We start from the raw sequence: 18,212 nt of genomic DNA, 5'->3' as shown, positions 1-18,212 counted from the left end.
TCCGGATCGACGTATCAACATAATTATCATAAGACACATCAACCAAAGTCTTGCGTTTGCATCACAGCTTCCCCTTTTCAACTTGAATAAAAAGAAACGAACTCATGCGAATCAAATTTTAATTTGTTATTATACAAAGTATGGAAGTTTTAATAACAAATAAATATTTCTTTTGAATATTTTGTCGTTGTTGTATATTACAAGTATATTGAAATACGTTGCATTCATTGATACTTTAATTTCGAGTTGTGGTATACTTTCATTTCTTTTCATGATATCAACAGTTATGACATATATATCACGAATTCCGTCATATTTAATCATATCATTATTATTATGATTTCGAACAGCTGTTATCATTACAGTTCCATTTAATGATGTCATCAGGCATATCGAACGTATCAGAAATCCCGACAATTATATTTATTCGCATACATGTATCGCGATATATATAGTTAATTCTATTTAATGATATCAAGAATCAAGGAAGTCGGAATGTAGAGCCGGGTTCACGTGATGCATGACATCATTAATTTATTCACATATTTATGGAGTTATTCAAATTGATAATACCTTCAATAAATCATCTATATGTATTAGGTATCAAAACCTTAAATTCGTGATGTAAAACAATTCGAATAATGATATCGACATATGAGTTTATATTATATCATCAGTAATTTCAACTAAAGTACAATCAATTATTGATATCATTAAATATTAATTAATAAATATCAATAAATCCATTTCTATGTATTAGGTATCAAATCTTAAATTCGTGATGTAAAACAATTCGAATAATGATATCGACATATGAATTATATGATATCATGAGTAATTTCAAATCAAGTACAATCAATTACTGATATCATTAAATACTAATTAATAAATATCAATAAATCCGTTTCTATGTATTAGGTATCAAATCTTAAACTCGTGATGTAAAACAATTCGAATAATGATATCGACATATGAGTAATTTCAAATCAAGTACAATCAATTACTGAAATCATTAAATATTAATTATTAAATATCAATAAATCCATTTTCTATGTATTAGGTATCAAATCTTAAATTCGTGATATCAACTATTCGAATAATGATAGCAACATATGAATTTATATGATATCATCAATAATTTCAAATCAAGTACAATCAATTACTGATATCATAAAATATTAATTATTGATATCATTATATATTGAATAGAAATTAAAACTGATTGCCATAAGAGCTTTCTTTTTCAAGATATATGTTTTCAACCATTCATTTCACAGCGCGGAAGACTTAACTAAATTTGAGACTAACGTGAATCTGTCACCCGACACCACTGCAACGTTTTATCTTTCATTTCAAGAGCTACTTCGAAGGGAAAATGGGGTCTTCCAGCACAAGATTAACCTGTTCCCAAAAGAGGTAACTTATGAGAGCATATAGGCCTTCTTATAGGTGTGGTTTCACTATGTTCATAGATCAGTAGTATATGGAACGCCAAAAAGGATTATCGGAAAAGACGTTTTGGAAGATATGTCCAAGTTCTAACAAAATGGTCATATCGTAAACTGGAGTGTCTGATTTTCAAGTTGGATATAAATTTTTTGCTCTTAATCAAAAAGTGAATTCCAGCTTCATCATAAGGATTGATCATTTGGGGAAGGGGGTGGGCGCTCATTCAGAACGCCAAAGATTCACCAAATAATAATGTAATGTTCTAAAACTTATTTACATGTTGTTATCTGATACGTAGGTGTGTTTCGTGTTGCCAGTCACATAATATCTTTATACATAGTTTATATATATGTTTGCAACACTTACATATAACAGAAACTCTTAGACTAAGCTAGTCTATATGTAAGAGCTTCTAATAACGAACAACTTTTGAACGAGACATCAGTTCATACACTTTATACTAAACATTGCGCAATGATATTTGAAAGGAATCTGACTGGAATAAGGAAAGTCGTTAAGAACGTTAAACAACCGTTGTAAATATAAATAGCGGATAAGTGTAAATGTGGAATCGCGGTACACGCGCAGTTGGTCTACACACGTGAACAAAAGCATTCTCAGTTGAACTGCTTGAATTTATATATTGATAGTATTCCTTTAGGTCAATACACTAACCATTTGAAGCTTAGGTACAAATATTATCTCAAAGCTAGACGTGTAATGTACCTTGGGATGAGATACCGTATTGTAGTCAGATGGCTGTTGCAGCCTATAACTGCTCTATCAGTTACCAAAGTAACCGTTGCCATGGACATACATTGTGTGGAAAATGATAAGCCTTTCGTTGTTGCTTTTAAAAAGATAGTAACAATAAGTTTCTTCCTGCGAAATGTCACTGGCCAATGCATGGATGTATAAAAAGAGAGTCTCATACCCACGTAGAAAGTAATGACGTGCAATGGTTAAAGCGTAATAGTTATCGTGAAAAAAGGTCAAACTTCACATATGAGATCACTGAATTTCAATGGTTCAAAAAGTTGTTTTCGTAAACAATAAACCAGAGACTCGTGTACATGGTCTGTTTGTAAGAAGACGTACCTCAAGATGGCGTCCTAATATTCACATAACCAAATTTTGAGATGAGATCTGAGACTGGGTGGATTGTCTACATGTTGTCTGTCGTTGCTCTGGTTACCGTATTTGTGCGTGTGTGTGTTTTGTTTGTTGAATAGGTCGTACAGAGATTGCGTGCTGATGTCTACCTCACTGAGCCTCAAGGGATATCATTTGCCAACATTTCCTGGGAGCAGGACGATTCTTTAACCACTGATTTCCTTTATGACGCCCTCACTGTTAATCGAGAGTCCGATACAGAGGTACATGCGTGGTTTAATCCCTCTCATGAGGATCAAGAAGGATTATCTGAAATGGGATTGCAGGGAGACCTGGTCATCACATATGACGTAGTACATGACTCTGGTGCCGGTCACATAGAGGTATAATCTTGGTTCAGTTTTACTTTCTACAATTCACACTTTCAGTGGTTTCATGATGTTATTCTACTTTTTGGACTAACTCTTTAAGTTATCAAGTTTATATGACCCTCTACGATTGATATCCAGAACTCATACTAAGAACAAACATTGATTTCTTCTGTTTATTATTAATTCAATAAAAAATTGAAAGAACATCAACATTATTTGTGATTTTTTTCTAGGTCGTGAATGGCTACTTTGTGCATCACATTTCACCGGAGGGTCTCCCAATAACTCCAAAGAATGTCATTTTTGTTATTGATATCAGCAGCTCAATGGATAGTCAAGACGTAGGGAATTACGGGTCTAAATTAGCTCAGACGAAACTGGCCATGGCTTCTATTATTGATCAAATAAGAGAGTTTGATCATTTCAATATTATTTGCTTTTCGGATTACATTACCCGTTGGAATACTGCCGTGGTTGAAGCAACACCGGGAAACAAGATGGCCGCCAAGCAATTCGTCAACGGATTACGAGCATATGGAGGTAACTATACCTTATAACTCACATCAACCTGGCCTTATATACTAAAAACGTTTACAACGTTTGTAACAATACCGTTTTTGTTACAAACAGACGATGCATATTATGTCATAAAGTAAAAACGGGCAAAATTATAAATTGGGAAGCAAAATATTCCCTTTTCTTTTAATATTTGTTTCTAATTTTGTATTTTATTTGGTTTGTTATGATCTTCTCTGAAATGGTGAAAATGATGACCACGTGACTAATCCTACCATTTTTGTCCTGATGGGGTGTAAGTTGGCACAATGAAAGTGTAAACACATATAATATTTGATCAATTTTCACTTTCGTTTCATAAAATTGTTATGATATAAACGGATGAATGAAAGCTACATAATGTTAATATTCATCGGAACTATTTGACAGCTATTAATAGAATGAATCCTATACTCTTCTAACTGAAAAACAAAGATCATACCATGTATGGGAAAAAGTTTAACTACATGATCCCTGCAAAAAAATTGAAATCGAAAAATCAGAAAACTGGGACAGATATGGTTATTTCGATATATGTGGTGGTTTTATTATTACTAGTGTAGGGCAATAGAGTACGCTATTTTGAGTGAGTTTCGTAGCCAATATTACCGTACATCAAAAGATCACATGGTCTAAATTCCGCTTTTAATGGACAGTGACAGGATGTGCATCAGTTCCACGAAATCATGAATTGGTTGTGCATGTTTTGTGTATGTGTGATTTTTCATATAAAACATGATTTTCGTCTGATTAGAGCATATACTAGTATGTGCTACTTTTTTCTTTAAATTTCGTCCCTCACCTTAGGCACTGATATACACGGTGGCTTAATGGACGCCATCATCCGGCTCAAGGAATTGGAAGATCAAAACGCTAGAAATGCTTTGTCCATGATTATTCTCCTCACTGATGGCGAACCAACATCTGGCATTACCGGAACTTCAGAAATCGTCGAAAGTATCACAAAAGCGATTGATGGCAAAATAGCTCTCCTTTCATTGGCCTTTGGTGCCACAGCAGACTACAAGCTTTTGCAAAAGCTTTCCGGCCACAACCAAGGATTAGCAAGGAAAATATATTCCGACTCGAGCCCAAGCTTGCAATTAGATGGATTCTATAAAGAAGTTGCAACTCCCATCCTCCATAATGTAGATGTACAGTACCCGGAGAATGCTGTAGAGATGGACACTTTGACAAAAACAAACTTTATTAGTTATTTCGAAGGAACAGAAATTGTGATCGCCGGTAAACTTAAGGATGACTACGAAGGTAATGAACTCTCTGCCTTCGTTGTGGGAAATTCCTTCGACGTCCAGTTAGAGTGGGGCTTGACCAAGACCATAGAGGTACAAAACATCTTTAAGTTTAAGTAGATATCATTTCAAGCGAATGGAATGTAGCAAATTAGAAGAATCATTGGTATTATCTGCAATTGTTAATCTTTTGAATGGTCAACTATGTTTACTATTTTTCTCAGACTGTCGGCACGTTCTCATTCTAAGGGTGAATTTGAACATAAAATTTGGAAATATTTTCTTTTGCTTTCTTCATTCTCATTGGATGCAATGTTCATATAGTATTTCTTTTCTTTATTATCATTGGATAAAATTTTCTTATAGTATTTCTTTTCTTTATTCTCATTGGATGAAATGTTCATATATATAGTATTTCTTTTCTTTATTCTCATTGGATGAAATGTTCATATAGTATTTCTTTTCTTTATTATCATTGGATAAAATTTTCTTATAGTATTTCTTTTCTTTATTCTCATTGGATGAAATGTTCATATAGTATTTCTTTAGTTCATTGCCCAAAGGCGACTCATTCTGATCAATCATCTGATCTTATTATTTTGCTGCAATAGGAAAATCGATACCGATTAGTTATGAATCTTCAAACAAATAAAATAATACAAGGGAAGCGGATCGGTTATCGATATTGTGTCAATTCCAAAGAATGTTTGGGTTTATTGATACACTTTGCTGATGAATTCATTGAGTAAAAGTAACGTCAGATATTTTCTAGAGTGATTTTGATTCCATCACAACCTCTTATTTGATCACAGAGTCGCCTTAATAAAGGTGGGAATGACACTGTATTGAAACCGCATCAGGTGGATGACTTTGCTCAACGACTGTGGGCTTACGTCACGATCAAAGAACTTCTAGCACAGCTCGAGATAGCTCTATCCGAAGAGGAGGAGAATTCTATTCGAGACAAAGCAACAGGCATTGCTCTAAAGTATAAATTTGTTACCCCTCTGACGTCACTAATAGTCATCAAACCAGATGATGTGGAGAACTATGACGATATCCTAGAAACTGAGAACCAGGAAGAGTCCTACGGCTCATTAGGTATAATATATCAGGAATAAAAATTATATAAAATCGTAACACTATAAGTGACAATTAAACGGTATATACACTTCCAAAGTGTGAGAATTCATTTCTTCGGTATGTGTTTATGAGTGTGACGTAATGGACGAGAAGAATGACACTCTCATTAAACTGTGACGTCATGTAAATTTATCTCTAAACCTAGAGTTAGGGTTCATTCTGAAAGAGATAACCTTGCAAGAATTCTCACTGACGAGACTATTGATTTCCTTCTTCCGACGATCTAAAAATCCCCCTAAACACTCTCAAAGAATGAGTTCCCACTCTTTGGAAATTCGAGGGTATAGTACATGGTTCCTCTTCAATACGCTTATGTTATACGGTTAGTCCAGGATACGTTAATGTGCTCTTCCTGCATGGCCTATTTCCCAAAATATTTCAAATTATTTTATATGTGGATTGTAAATCTAGCATGGTGACCAAACGGATGATACAAAGACTATATGGAGATGGCACAACATTGTGATCACAATTATATTGTAATAAACTGTTGTTTCTCTTTGTGTATTTATTCTTGTTTTAAACCGTCACATGAGAACTGTCTACGGCTGACGCGTTTCATTCCGTTGAGAACCGATTTCTTTACTTAACAATGACATCGACAATGATTTCAGTGAATGAATCACTTTTAATAACTTCCTTCTATTTCTGTATCTGTAAGTTCGTCCATATTCTACCGTTCCATTGTCATTTTTACTGTTTATTTGAGAATACAGCTGCGAACGATTTATCAGTTAATATGCGCCAGTATCATTTTCTTTCTTTTTGCAACTATTAATACTCATCAGTAATGATATCATGTTCATTATTATTTGTTATCTACCATACAGGCCAACAACTAAACTCCCGTCAAAGCGGCTCATGGTCTCCTGGAGCTGCTGGATTAGGGAGATCTGCTGGGGGTTCCATTCTTCTCACACAAGATTTTGGGCTAAGTCATCCTACCAGTTATGATTATAGTGAGTTCCAAATTAACAATGGCTAAATACTTTGACATATTAAACAATAATTCTTGAGAGAATCTTTACATTATCATATTTAATGATAGGTATCTTACATCTGAAATTTGATATCTGCAATAAATGTATTGTTTTTTGTTTTTCCAGATTTTTATAATATATGTCAAATGTAAGATACCTATCATTAAATATGATAATGTAAAGATTCTCTCAAGAATTATTGTTTAATATGTCAAAGTATTTAAAAAAAATTACTTTGACATATTAAACAATAAACAATAATTCTTGAGAGAATCTTTACATTATCATATTTAATGATAGGTATCTTACATTTGACATCAGTAACGATATCATGTTCATTATTATTTGTTATCTACCATACAGGCTCACAACTATACTCCCGTCAAATCCGCCCATGGTTTGGATCTGCTGGATTACGGAGATCTGCCTGGGGTTGCATTTTTGGCACATCAGATTTTGGGCTAAGTCATCCTACCAGTTATGATTATGGTGAGTTCCAATATTAACAATGGCTAAATACTTTAACATATTAAACAATCATTCTTGAGGGAATCTTTACATTATCATATTTAATGATAGGTATCTGTTTCTGACATCTGAAATTTGATATCTCCAATTTAGTTAATAAATGTACTGTTTTTTGTTTCTTCCATATTCCATTCTTCGCACATCAGATTTTCGGCTAAGTCATCCTACCAGTTATGATTATGGTGAGTCTAAATTAACAATGGCTAAATACTTTGACATATTAAACAATAATTCTTGAGAGAATCTTTACATTATCATATTTAATGATAGGTATCTTACATCTGAAATTTGATATCTGCAATAAATGTATTGTTTTTTGTTTTTCCAGATTTTTATAATATATGTCAAATGTAAGATACCTATCATTAAATATGATAATGTAAAGATTCTCTCAAGAATTATTGTTTAATATGTCAAAGTATTTAAAAAAAATTACTTTGACATATTAAACAATAAACAATAATTCTTGAGAGAATCTTTACATTATCATATTTAATGATAGGTATCTTACATTTGACATCAGTAACGATATCATGTTCATTATTATTTGTTATCTACCATACAGGCTCACAACTATACTCCCGTCAAATCCGCCCATGGTTTGGATCTGCTGGATTACGGAGATCTGCCTGGGGTTGCATTTTTGGCACATCAGATTTTGGGCTAAGTCATCCTACCAGTTATGATTATGGTGAGTTCCAATATTAACAATGGCTAAATACTTTAACATATTAAACAATCATTCTTGAGGGAATCTTTACATTATCATATTTAATGATAGGTATCTGTTTCTGACATCTGAAATTTGATATCTCCAATTTAGTTAATAAATGTACTGTTTTTTGTTTCTTCCATATTCCATTCTTCGCACATCAGATTTTCGGCTAAGTCATCCTACCAGTTATGATTATGGTGAGTCTAAATTAACAATGGCTAAATACTTTGACATATTAAACAATAATTCTTGAGAGAATCTTTACATTATCATATTTAATGATAGGTATCTTACATCTGAAATTTGATATCTGCAATAAATGTATTGTTTTTTGTTTTTCCAGATTTTTATAATATTGGTCCGTCAATATTCCCAACAACTGTACCGGCCGCTGCACCGACCACGGTACCGAAGACTCCACCGACAACTGCACCGACCACTGCACCGACCACTGCACCGACCACTGCACCGACCACCGCACCGACCACTGTACCGACCACTCCACCGACCACTGCACCGACCACTGCACAGACCACTGCACCGACCACTGCACCGACCACTGCACCGACCACTGCACCGACCACTGCACCAACTACTGCACCGACCACTGCACCGACCACTGCACCGACCACTCCACCGACCACCGCACCGACCACTCCACCGACCACTCCACCGACCACTCCACCGACCACTCCACCGACCACTCCACCGACCACTGCACCGATCACTGCACCGACCACTCCTCCGACCACTCCACCGACCACTGCACCGACCACTGCACCGACCACTCCACCGACCACTCCACCGACCACGTCACCGATCGCTGTGCAGACAATTTTACGAGGTACGAGATTTGAGTCTATTTTCTATGATATCATCAATCATGGAGCAGAAGCAGCTAATGTAATTGTGGAGAGCATTTCTGATGGACACGACTGGAGTCTGTTTAGAAAGATAATGCAAACTGAGTGAAAGTGCAAGGGGAAAGATGGGACGGGAGGTAAGGAGAGGAGTGGGTATGCCAATAGGAGAAATGGAGTATACTGCTTGCTCGATTTTGTATTTCAACATTCGCTGATATGAAGTGGTAAAATTTGATCTACTGAATATTCAGTATACATTTGTTTTCTTTGATAGAAAACTGCAAACGATTCACAGTTCTCAATGAACACCTGTCGTACACTTACTTAAATATATATATATATATATATATATGATTGTTGCTACCTCTTTGCTCTATCCTACAGCCGACGGTGATCCACGTGTTTTTTTAACTATTCCAAAGAAAAACATTTCGGTTTGTTTTGAAGTAGAAGGAGAAGACGGAACGATGATAAATTTAATAAGTGATGAGACAATTGGTAAGCACTTTCACACACTCATATGTATAAATATATATATATATATATATATATTTATTTATTTATACATACATACATGCATATATATATAGCTATATGTAATGGTTATAAAGTGATTAATTAACCGTGATTAATTAAGAAGTATAGCATTCATTTTGTACTGTTATTTTTAGGTATTAATATCAACGCCGTCATCGGTTCCCTTTCTGAGACATCGGGAGGTACTTCAAAGAGTTTCTTCACGGCATTTGGATTAAATCTGGGAAGGCACGCCCTAATTGTAACCCCCAGGAGTATTGAGGTCGAAGGGGGGTTAACAATGGACTGGAAGATCAAATCGAGAATGGCATTTGATGGTTTCATCCTCAGGGTGGACCCAGCCGAGAAGGTTCTGGAGATTAATAACATGAAAGGTGTATCGATGTACGTAAGAAGACACAGTGACATAAGAACCAAAAGAAGGGTTGGATCTCGAAAACAGAAACGTGAAGAACATCTTGGTCTTTACATTCAGGAAACGAGTGGATTTACGGAGAGCATAGGTGGAATTCTTGGTGAGTAAATGCCCTCTTTAAGAGTGTCATAAATTGTAAAATTAAACACCATTCATTGTTTGAACCTATAAGTTACCTTTCCATTTCTTACACAGAGTATTGCCGATCCTTCCTTCCCAGCTAACGATACGCCAATATTCTGATTCACGTTATTAATGTACGCTCTTCTGAGTTTATCGTCGTTACATAAACCAAAAATAACGTTATGACACGTCATTCTTCATGTCAACTGTGCCATGCCATCGTTAGGTATTTAGTCCAGCCACTTCCAGATACCTATCGGTTAAATTTATAACAACTAATAGTATAATATATCTTATCTGTCACAGGTCAGTTCTACTCACCAATGCATGAGTTCGACATTGTACCAGTAGCTCAAGCCGATGATATGCCCGACCAAACCTCTACAAAAGTAGCTCATTTGGTCGCCGAAGGAACGAAGATACCGGTGGTGTGGCATGAACAGAGTCACCGTGCTTGCTGGCATGCAGGAAAGGGTGGACACGGAAATCTGGATCCAGCACTTTTCAAGACGGATTCATTGCTTTAAATTGCCAACTATACTGAAATAGCACTACGTTTCCATTGAAACAGTCTATCCACGAATATCATATACCATAATTTTAACGAGACATAAAAAGTTTCTAAGCTGAGCCATACTATTGTGAATCGTTAGACCATTAGTTTATTTCTCATTTCTTCTATATCTGCATGGATGTCTTTAGAAAGCAGAAATCTTAAAGATTGTCATGTAAAAACCTTCCATGGTCATAGTCTTATGATTTTATCTGCTTTGGGTGTTTTATAGAATACTTATAAGCAATTCACGTTTGCGTTTAAAACCAATGTACGGATTATTGTTAAAACAGATAAGTTGTCACGCATCTCATTTTTGTACTTGTCGTACTTCCATTCAGGTTTTTAGATATTAGGTGCTCCATATATCTTCAGTATGAGGAAATCGTTTTATTCTTAATCCCATCAACTATAGGCTATAGGACTTGCATCAAGTCACAGTGTGTGATTGACAAGTTCAAGGTTCCACTCAGGCTTGTGCAGTAAGGCCGAAAGAGAAAAGGGTTTAGGGTATACTTGAGCAAATGTAGTGAGACATTAAAGTTCGAAAATATGTTTCAAAACATCAATTCTTCAACAATTACGAATGATATTATCTATTTACTAATAGCTGTCAACTCACGGTTTACTGTTATGAGCTGCAATCAGAGACTGTAGATAGATATGAAATATAACAGGGAAAAACTTCCAGCCTCCACCGGGAATCGAACCCGGGCCGCTCGTGTATATACCCCTCTACCCACACACACGTTATATATATATATATATATATATATATATATATATATATATGCTGCATATATATATATATATATATATATATATATATATATATGCTGCATATATATATGCTGCATATATATATATATATATATATATATGCTGCATATATATATATATGCTGCATATATATATATATAAATAAACTCATTAAATTAACAACCATTTGATTTAAATTCAACTAAATATATTATTGGTTTTTATTTGCTCTTGATCTGCTTTTCCCGGCGCCGTTTTAATTAAAATCTAAAAACCAAGTCAGTTACAACGTTGTCTGATATGCACATCACTTCAAACTATTGTTTATACTTTGTCATTGTCTGCATGGACTTTCTGCATTGTGAAATCTTCAGCAATCCTTTGGAAGGGAAACTTCACATGCCTCTCTATCACGACCTAAAAATGGACAAACATCAACCAACTCCTGAGATGGAGTTTTAGCTATAGAGAGAGGGAGCGTTGTTTCTCCATTACAAACACCTCCCCTGTTTACAGTGTAACTGTGTAAACTCGCACAACTGCCCGAAGGTAAGTGGGTTTTTTAACCATAGGCCAAAAGCTACGCCTAATACATAGACTATATTACTGTAGGCCCTATTTGTGTAGGTGATGTGTAAACTGATGTTTTCTTATATAGGAATCAACAGTAGCCTAAATCAGTTGCCTTACTTGACCAAGGGTGCCCTCAGATCATTTCAGCTAACAAATTCCTGGGAGGATTGAAGGTATTGTTCCGTTCAACAATGCTTATTATTAGTGAATAGTCATTTGTTTGGCCACGGATGCCAGACAGGAAGATTAATGGTGTCCTTAAAAGCAAGTGAAAATATCGTTAGCAATTTCAGTTTTGTATTTAGAGCAGTGCGAAGTTCGTGTTACTTCCACATGTTTTTTTTTTTTTTAGTTATACTTTGTTTTATTAGTGCTTGTATTTCTCATTTAACACATCATCCCACGTCCTAATGAAGTTGCCATGGTAATGGGACACTTCACAACAAGAGGCATGGAAGTCGCAGCTGTAAGTCGCTTCTCAGTGTTAAGTCACGGTCTTCCCTAGCGTTATTAGTCTATGAGGATATACTCGTAAGCTTAGCGTTGCTTGCAAAATTACAGTGACGTCATCAACATTCTTTCGCCGAGTTTTTCCACGAAATTGGTTTTGTTTTCAGAGCCACAGTTTATAGAGATTGGTTCCTATTTTAGAGGACACGAGAACGTCCTATTATCATGACGATGTATCAAAATATGATAAAATATTCTTAATATTTGCCTACAAGACCTGGAATGGATTACTACCAGCTGCCTTTGACTATTTTTTAACCAGTAACAGAGATGTACATAATCATAACACGAGGCATGCTAATCATGCCCACTATAATCTCTACAATACCACTATTGGAACTGTAAGCCTACAAAACCGTGCAACAAAAACAGTGGAATCTTCTAACGAACGATTTAAAGAGTAAAAAGTCATATTGAGCATTTAATTTGTATTTATATTTATGTATTTGTATTTATACATATATATATATATATATATTTCTTTTCTTTCTTCAGGGAGTCTTCCACATTGTTAAGCTTTTAAGCTTTATGGAAGACTTCCCTCCACTTTGTACTTTTGTGGCAAAACAAATAAATAAATAAATAAATAAGATAAAGTTTCAAAAAATATGTTTGTGAAAAGTGGTCGCTATGAGACATTCTATTATGTGATAGGTAGAAACCTTTCCCTCAATCTGTGAGTATTCGCATTCTTTGTTGCAAGTTATTCATCAATTAATATCATCGAAAAAATATTTGATTATCTAAATATCCAATTGTTGAATTATATAGCCGATATTCGCCTCAACGTTTTTATTAATTGATGATTTTGGATGTTTGGATCAAATGGAACCTCCCCCTATATACAAAGTGTGATTTCCTCAATCAGACTATTGCTACGAGAATCATTTCAATTAGTCGGGCAAACAGCTTTTTTCGAAGCAAACTCTCAACTGACAGTAACATCCACCACAACCAATACACAATATAACCTCATATAGACAGGGTAGTTACGAGTCACCGTAACTACATTTCTAGTTATAAGTCGTCGCCATAGCAACACCAAGGCAGGCCATAGCAACAGGAATCACTCCAAAGTAACCTGAATCGTTGCTATAAAACTAAAATGTGTCAGCGAAAGGTCACCATTCCGCGAAGGCTACCGGTACTACTAGTTCAATATGTGTCATGATGTAAATGCATTACGTACGCAAGAAGATCGTGACCTTAACCAAACCATCATTTTACCTTTCGGCCTGCTTCGCTTCCTCGATTTGTGTTAACAAGTGGTAAACCCTTTCGCAAGTATGTAAATGGATTAGGTGTGGATTAAACGTGGGCTGTGAAGGATAAAGAAATGTTGTTTTGTGCGAAGGTTGCAAACTTCAAAATGGAAATAGAATTGCAAGTTTAAAAACCTTTTAGTGATGTCAAGTGTTAAATTGTGAAAATATTTATCATTAATCGCTCATCCGGAAGATTAATGCAATTCGTTCTTGGTCTGTTTTAAAAGCAAAATATTGGGCAGTCGTCTACCTTCTTTAAAAATAGTTTAGAAAACTGAAAGTTGAATTAATTTCTGTACTTATTATAAGAGTCATTTTGGGAGACACAGAAGATTTGTCAAGAACATTATAATGACACGATTATTAGTCAGTAGATGGATGTTAGGTCTAATTTATGAAGAAACAAAATGCTGTTTTTCACTGTACTGTAAACGCCACTAGTTTTTTATAAGGCACAGACGATTATAGACGTCTATGCCTTATAAAATGTAAACTGATATTAACGCACACGGTTACATCTTACCCATATATAGAAATAAACGAAAAGGAGAATGAAGACGTACAAAGTATGAGATTTATGAATAAGGCAAGAAAGTGTATATATATATATAAAGAAAATACCAACACCATAAGGTCTGAACGTATAGTATATACTTGACAACATAAAATTAGCATACCATGTTAAATCGCCATATCTGCCGATATTTCCAGTTTTTTCCTGCCAGAAACAATTGAAGATCGCTATTGCTCTTTAGTTTACTATATTAATAACAATGTATTCATAAATACAGGTAGTATATAACTTAATAATAAACTTATTAAAGTTAATATATATACTCCCTGGTAGCCATTGGAAGTATAAATGCTATAGTACTTGAATATGAAGACGGCAATGTCCATGCAGTCTGATTTCAAAATGCCTCAATATTATCAGAAATTGGAATGAGAAATTGGCGGGATTGCTATAGCAACCCTGCTTTATAGCATGCAGTGCTCTATAGACATCGTAACACTGTAATGAATGAGTTTAATGTTTAACGTTCGTCCGCAGAGTACTCGAGTAACGAGTACTAAATACTGAGTATATGTTGAGCATCTGAGTACGATTTCTGAATGACGAGTATGATGAATTTAAGTCCTTGCAGACTCGGTGCACCACGGGTACTGCTCGAATACCGAGTACAATTCGAGTAACGAGAACGTTTCGAGTACTACCTGGTTTCCTTTTGCATTGCTTAACATCGTTTAGTTTTCCTGCCTGGATTTATAGCCCTGGTAACGCTTTGACGAAAACGTGTTGGTGACTGCCATGTCAGTGCTCAGTTAAAAACAATATGTTGTAATTAACCGTCTTGAATTATTAAATTAATGGTTGATCAATAACCCGGGATATCGTGATCAATTTTCTAGTATTAATAAAATATTCTGATCACTTTATCGATATCACGTACAGGTTAACTATACTGTTGGTATCCCCCTGCAGGAATTCTCAATCAAACCTTTTACATATTTCATTCTGCAGTGTATAAGGTCAGTTGCCCTTAGTTAATCTAGTAGTTTAAGTTTGTGTAGCTATTGCGATTAAAGGCTTGATATGTGGGTAATCCTTTGTTTTTAGTGGGTTTCAAACCTTGCCCTCTTACCGAAGGGCCGTTAACCGGACCAAAATGATTACAAATTCATTATTTTGCTAAGGAAAATATAATTATATATACTGTAAAAGCCTTCAAGAAAACCATTCTTTGCTGCAAATATAATATTACAAAAGAAAAATTGTTTCAGTCAATGAAAAACGATTACATTAAGTTCCTATGGCTGGTTCCAATAATATAACTTGTCGGAGTTTAGTACAAGGAAATTTCATTTAGAAGTAGGCAATGTCTAATTGAGAAACATATTTGAATCGCTGTAACGTTTGTGTTGCCAGATAGGAAATCATTATGGTCGTCTTTTCTTGTTACTGACATTATTAATGGAAACGAGATATATTAATCACATGAAAATTAGCTACATGATGCATTTGACCTATACTGTAGGCTGCAAACACTTTTTTTGTGGTTTGTCTGCAAAGGACTTTCATCAAATCAAATCATTTTATGAGGTTGAGAATACATGAACATAATCGGGTCAAGTTTTGGTTCATTCTTGATTAATTTATATAGGTATGACGAAATTTAATGAAGATAGTCCTATCACGTGCAAACCCGTAGCCAGGAATTAGACGGGCACCAAGAGCTTAAATAGAGGGCACCAACAGCTTACAAAAGGGGCATCAAAATTTATGAGAAGGGGCAAAAATCCATGTCCTGTAGAGTGCAAACTTAGTGTATCCATAATGGTGGCCAAGATCCATGAAGGACAGTAGTTTTCACCGTGCGCACGCTTCAATCCACCCCCCCTCCCTCTCCCACCCGTTTCCCCGGCCCGGGTACAGGCCTGGAAAATTGTCCAATTGTTATGTATTACTCATTCAATTTGATTGTTTTCTTTAAATATTTCTTATTATAAACTCGAATATATAAACTTTAAAAGGCTACGTGACTCTTGCGAGGAACCGTTCGTGTTATGACAAAACCGACAACGGTAAACTTAGGCGGATATTAGTTTTGTCTTTTCGCCGAGTTTGGTTTTTGCCAGCCAGTGTCTTGAGCAAACTATTCTGTATCACACTGTAATTTTGTATGACTTATATATACGAAAGCATCAACTTATAGTTTTGTGGCATGTATATACCCTATAGCAGTATGCGTTAATTACTATTCAAACGATACATCCTACGCGTGAAGCCGATGACTACATACATACAAACAATGCGTTAAGCGCGTAGCGAGAGGATGCTTTTTCAAGTATAATGTACATAAACGTAATATTGTAATTCAAAGCTAATTTTATGCGCAATCTCATAACTACAGCAGATATGGACAAGTTTTTGACGCCTTGTGGGATATAAAGTGTTCCTCTCCGGCCCAGCACCCCCCCCCCCCTCCCCATCATCCGTTCATAGGTCGGGTGTAATAGGCATTAACATTTGAATTGATATTTCACATCTTTCTTTGTAACTAATGTAAGTGGGACCCCGCCGTAATGAGGAGCCTGTGACCGTTTGTTATTGCTAGATTCATCACAAATTACGAACGATTTGATTGTATTTTCGTCCCTAAACCATCCTTGCGATGGAAACAAAATTTTGAAAGGATTCATAAGACAAACACTTTGCAAGATGTGAATGTTCTCTTCTCATATGGAACCTTTGTAGATCCTTATAGTGACACACCCGATCACTGTTTATCCTTATCCCACACCCCTCCATCACCCGACGCACCCCTCCATTACCCCACACACCCCTCCATCATACCACAACCGTCCATCACCTCACACCCCTACATCACACACCCCTCAATCAACCCACACACCCATCTATCACCCATACACCCCTCCATTACCCCACACACCCCTCCATCATCCCACACCTGTCCATCACCTCACACCCCTACATCACACCACACCTTCCATCACACCACACTCCTCCATCACCCCACACACCCCTTAATCACCCCACATACCCCTCCATTACCCACACACCCCTCCATCACCCCATCCCGTATACCGTCCGCTCACCTTTCCACCTGCTTCGAGAAGTTTTATTCTGGCTTAACACGTTTACGAATTAAACTCATTGATAAAACTTCATTTAGCTTGTCAGCTTCAGAAAAATGACGAACGTTAACCCATTTTATTATGACTTAACCCTGCTTGAACATAACTGTGGAAACTTGTACATTCACTGTGTATAAAAATAACAAGAAAATAGCCAAAATTATAACTAGAATAGCAACTGTTAATGTTAACGTGTTTCCCTTGTTAATCTATCTAAGGTTATATATATATATATTTATCCCAAATGTTTTTTTCTGATTATTTCTAAAATCGCAGTCATTTCCTTTCAATTAACAAGTCAAAATTATCTTCAGGTACCAAAAGCAATACAAAAATTGCAACCAAGCGTGACAATTTATAGTGTAACACAAAACAAGAAATGACCGGACTTCGGAAATTGTACGCGTTCCACCGGCTGCCCTATGAAAGTAGTCTGGCTGTGAAAAGGCCTTTTTATTACTTCCTGATGAAATCCTGGGAAAAACTTCATAAAACTGATAGAATATACGTTAAATAGTCCAGTCAAATGACAAATAAAACACATACTGGTAACTGAACATCATATGCATTGGTATAATATCTTGCTTTTTCAGTCACAACACTTGATTGTGATACTTTTTAAAACTTACAATGATTTAATTATTCTTCCTTTTTTTCTTCTTTCGGATGAAAATATAAGAAGACATTTACCTTCACTGATGCATTTGAGCTGATGGAATCCAGAGAAACCCATAAAAATCAATTGTAGTATGTATTTAGGTATCCCGGTCCATCCTATTTCTATTATAGTTAGCGACAACATTTCAAACCACGATTCTTCTTGTTTCTTTTCAATTCAGTGACGCAATCA

At 35.6% G+C, this 18,212-nt stretch overlaps 1 protein-coding gene across 10 annotated transcripts in view; it reads left to right on the top strand.

Moving 5' to 3' along the window:
- The window catches only part of LOC139962094 (inter-alpha-trypsin inhibitor heavy chain H3-like), a 46,486-nt gene extending 35,580 nt beyond the window's left edge, over positions 1-10,906 (top strand). For 4 of the 10 annotated variants that reach the window (XM_071961963.1, XM_071961961.1, XM_071961972.1 and 1 more), the window contains 14 exons: positions 1,278-1,416; positions 2,682-2,945; positions 3,167-3,473; positions 4,296-4,834; positions 5,554-5,842; positions 6,715-6,843; positions 7,228-7,353; positions 7,539-7,574; positions 7,958-8,083; positions 8,269-8,304; positions 8,451-8,951; positions 9,355-9,468; positions 9,642-10,022; positions 10,352-10,906. In XM_071961963.1, the coding sequence (XP_071818064.1) occupies positions 1,278-1,416; positions 2,682-2,945; positions 3,167-3,473; positions 4,296-4,834; positions 5,554-5,842; positions 6,715-6,843; positions 7,228-7,353; positions 7,539-7,574; positions 7,958-8,083; positions 8,269-8,304; positions 8,451-8,951; positions 9,355-9,468; positions 9,642-10,022; positions 10,352-10,572 (3,208 nt within the window). In that variant the 3' untranslated portion in view covers positions 10,573-10,906. The remainder of the gene's footprint in view (positions 1-1,277; positions 1,417-2,681; positions 2,946-3,166; positions 3,474-4,295; positions 4,835-5,553; positions 5,843-6,714; positions 6,844-7,227; positions 7,354-7,538; positions 7,575-7,957; positions 8,084-8,268; positions 8,305-8,450; positions 8,952-9,354; positions 9,469-9,641; positions 10,023-10,351) is intronic. The other 6 variants (XM_071961966.1, XM_071961964.1, XM_071961965.1 and 3 more) reach the window with 6 other exon arrangements.
- Positions 10,907-18,212: the final 7,306 nt, after the last annotated feature.

This window comes from Apostichopus japonicus, chromosome 20, assembly GCF_037975245.1.
Source record: "Apostichopus japonicus isolate 1M-3 chromosome 20, ASM3797524v1, whole genome shotgun sequence".
In the NCBI taxonomy this organism is placed as follows: domain Eukaryota; kingdom Metazoa; phylum Echinodermata; class Holothuroidea; order Aspidochirotida; family Stichopodidae; genus Apostichopus; species Apostichopus japonicus.
This window is presented reverse-complemented; position numbering and strand designations above follow the sequence as displayed.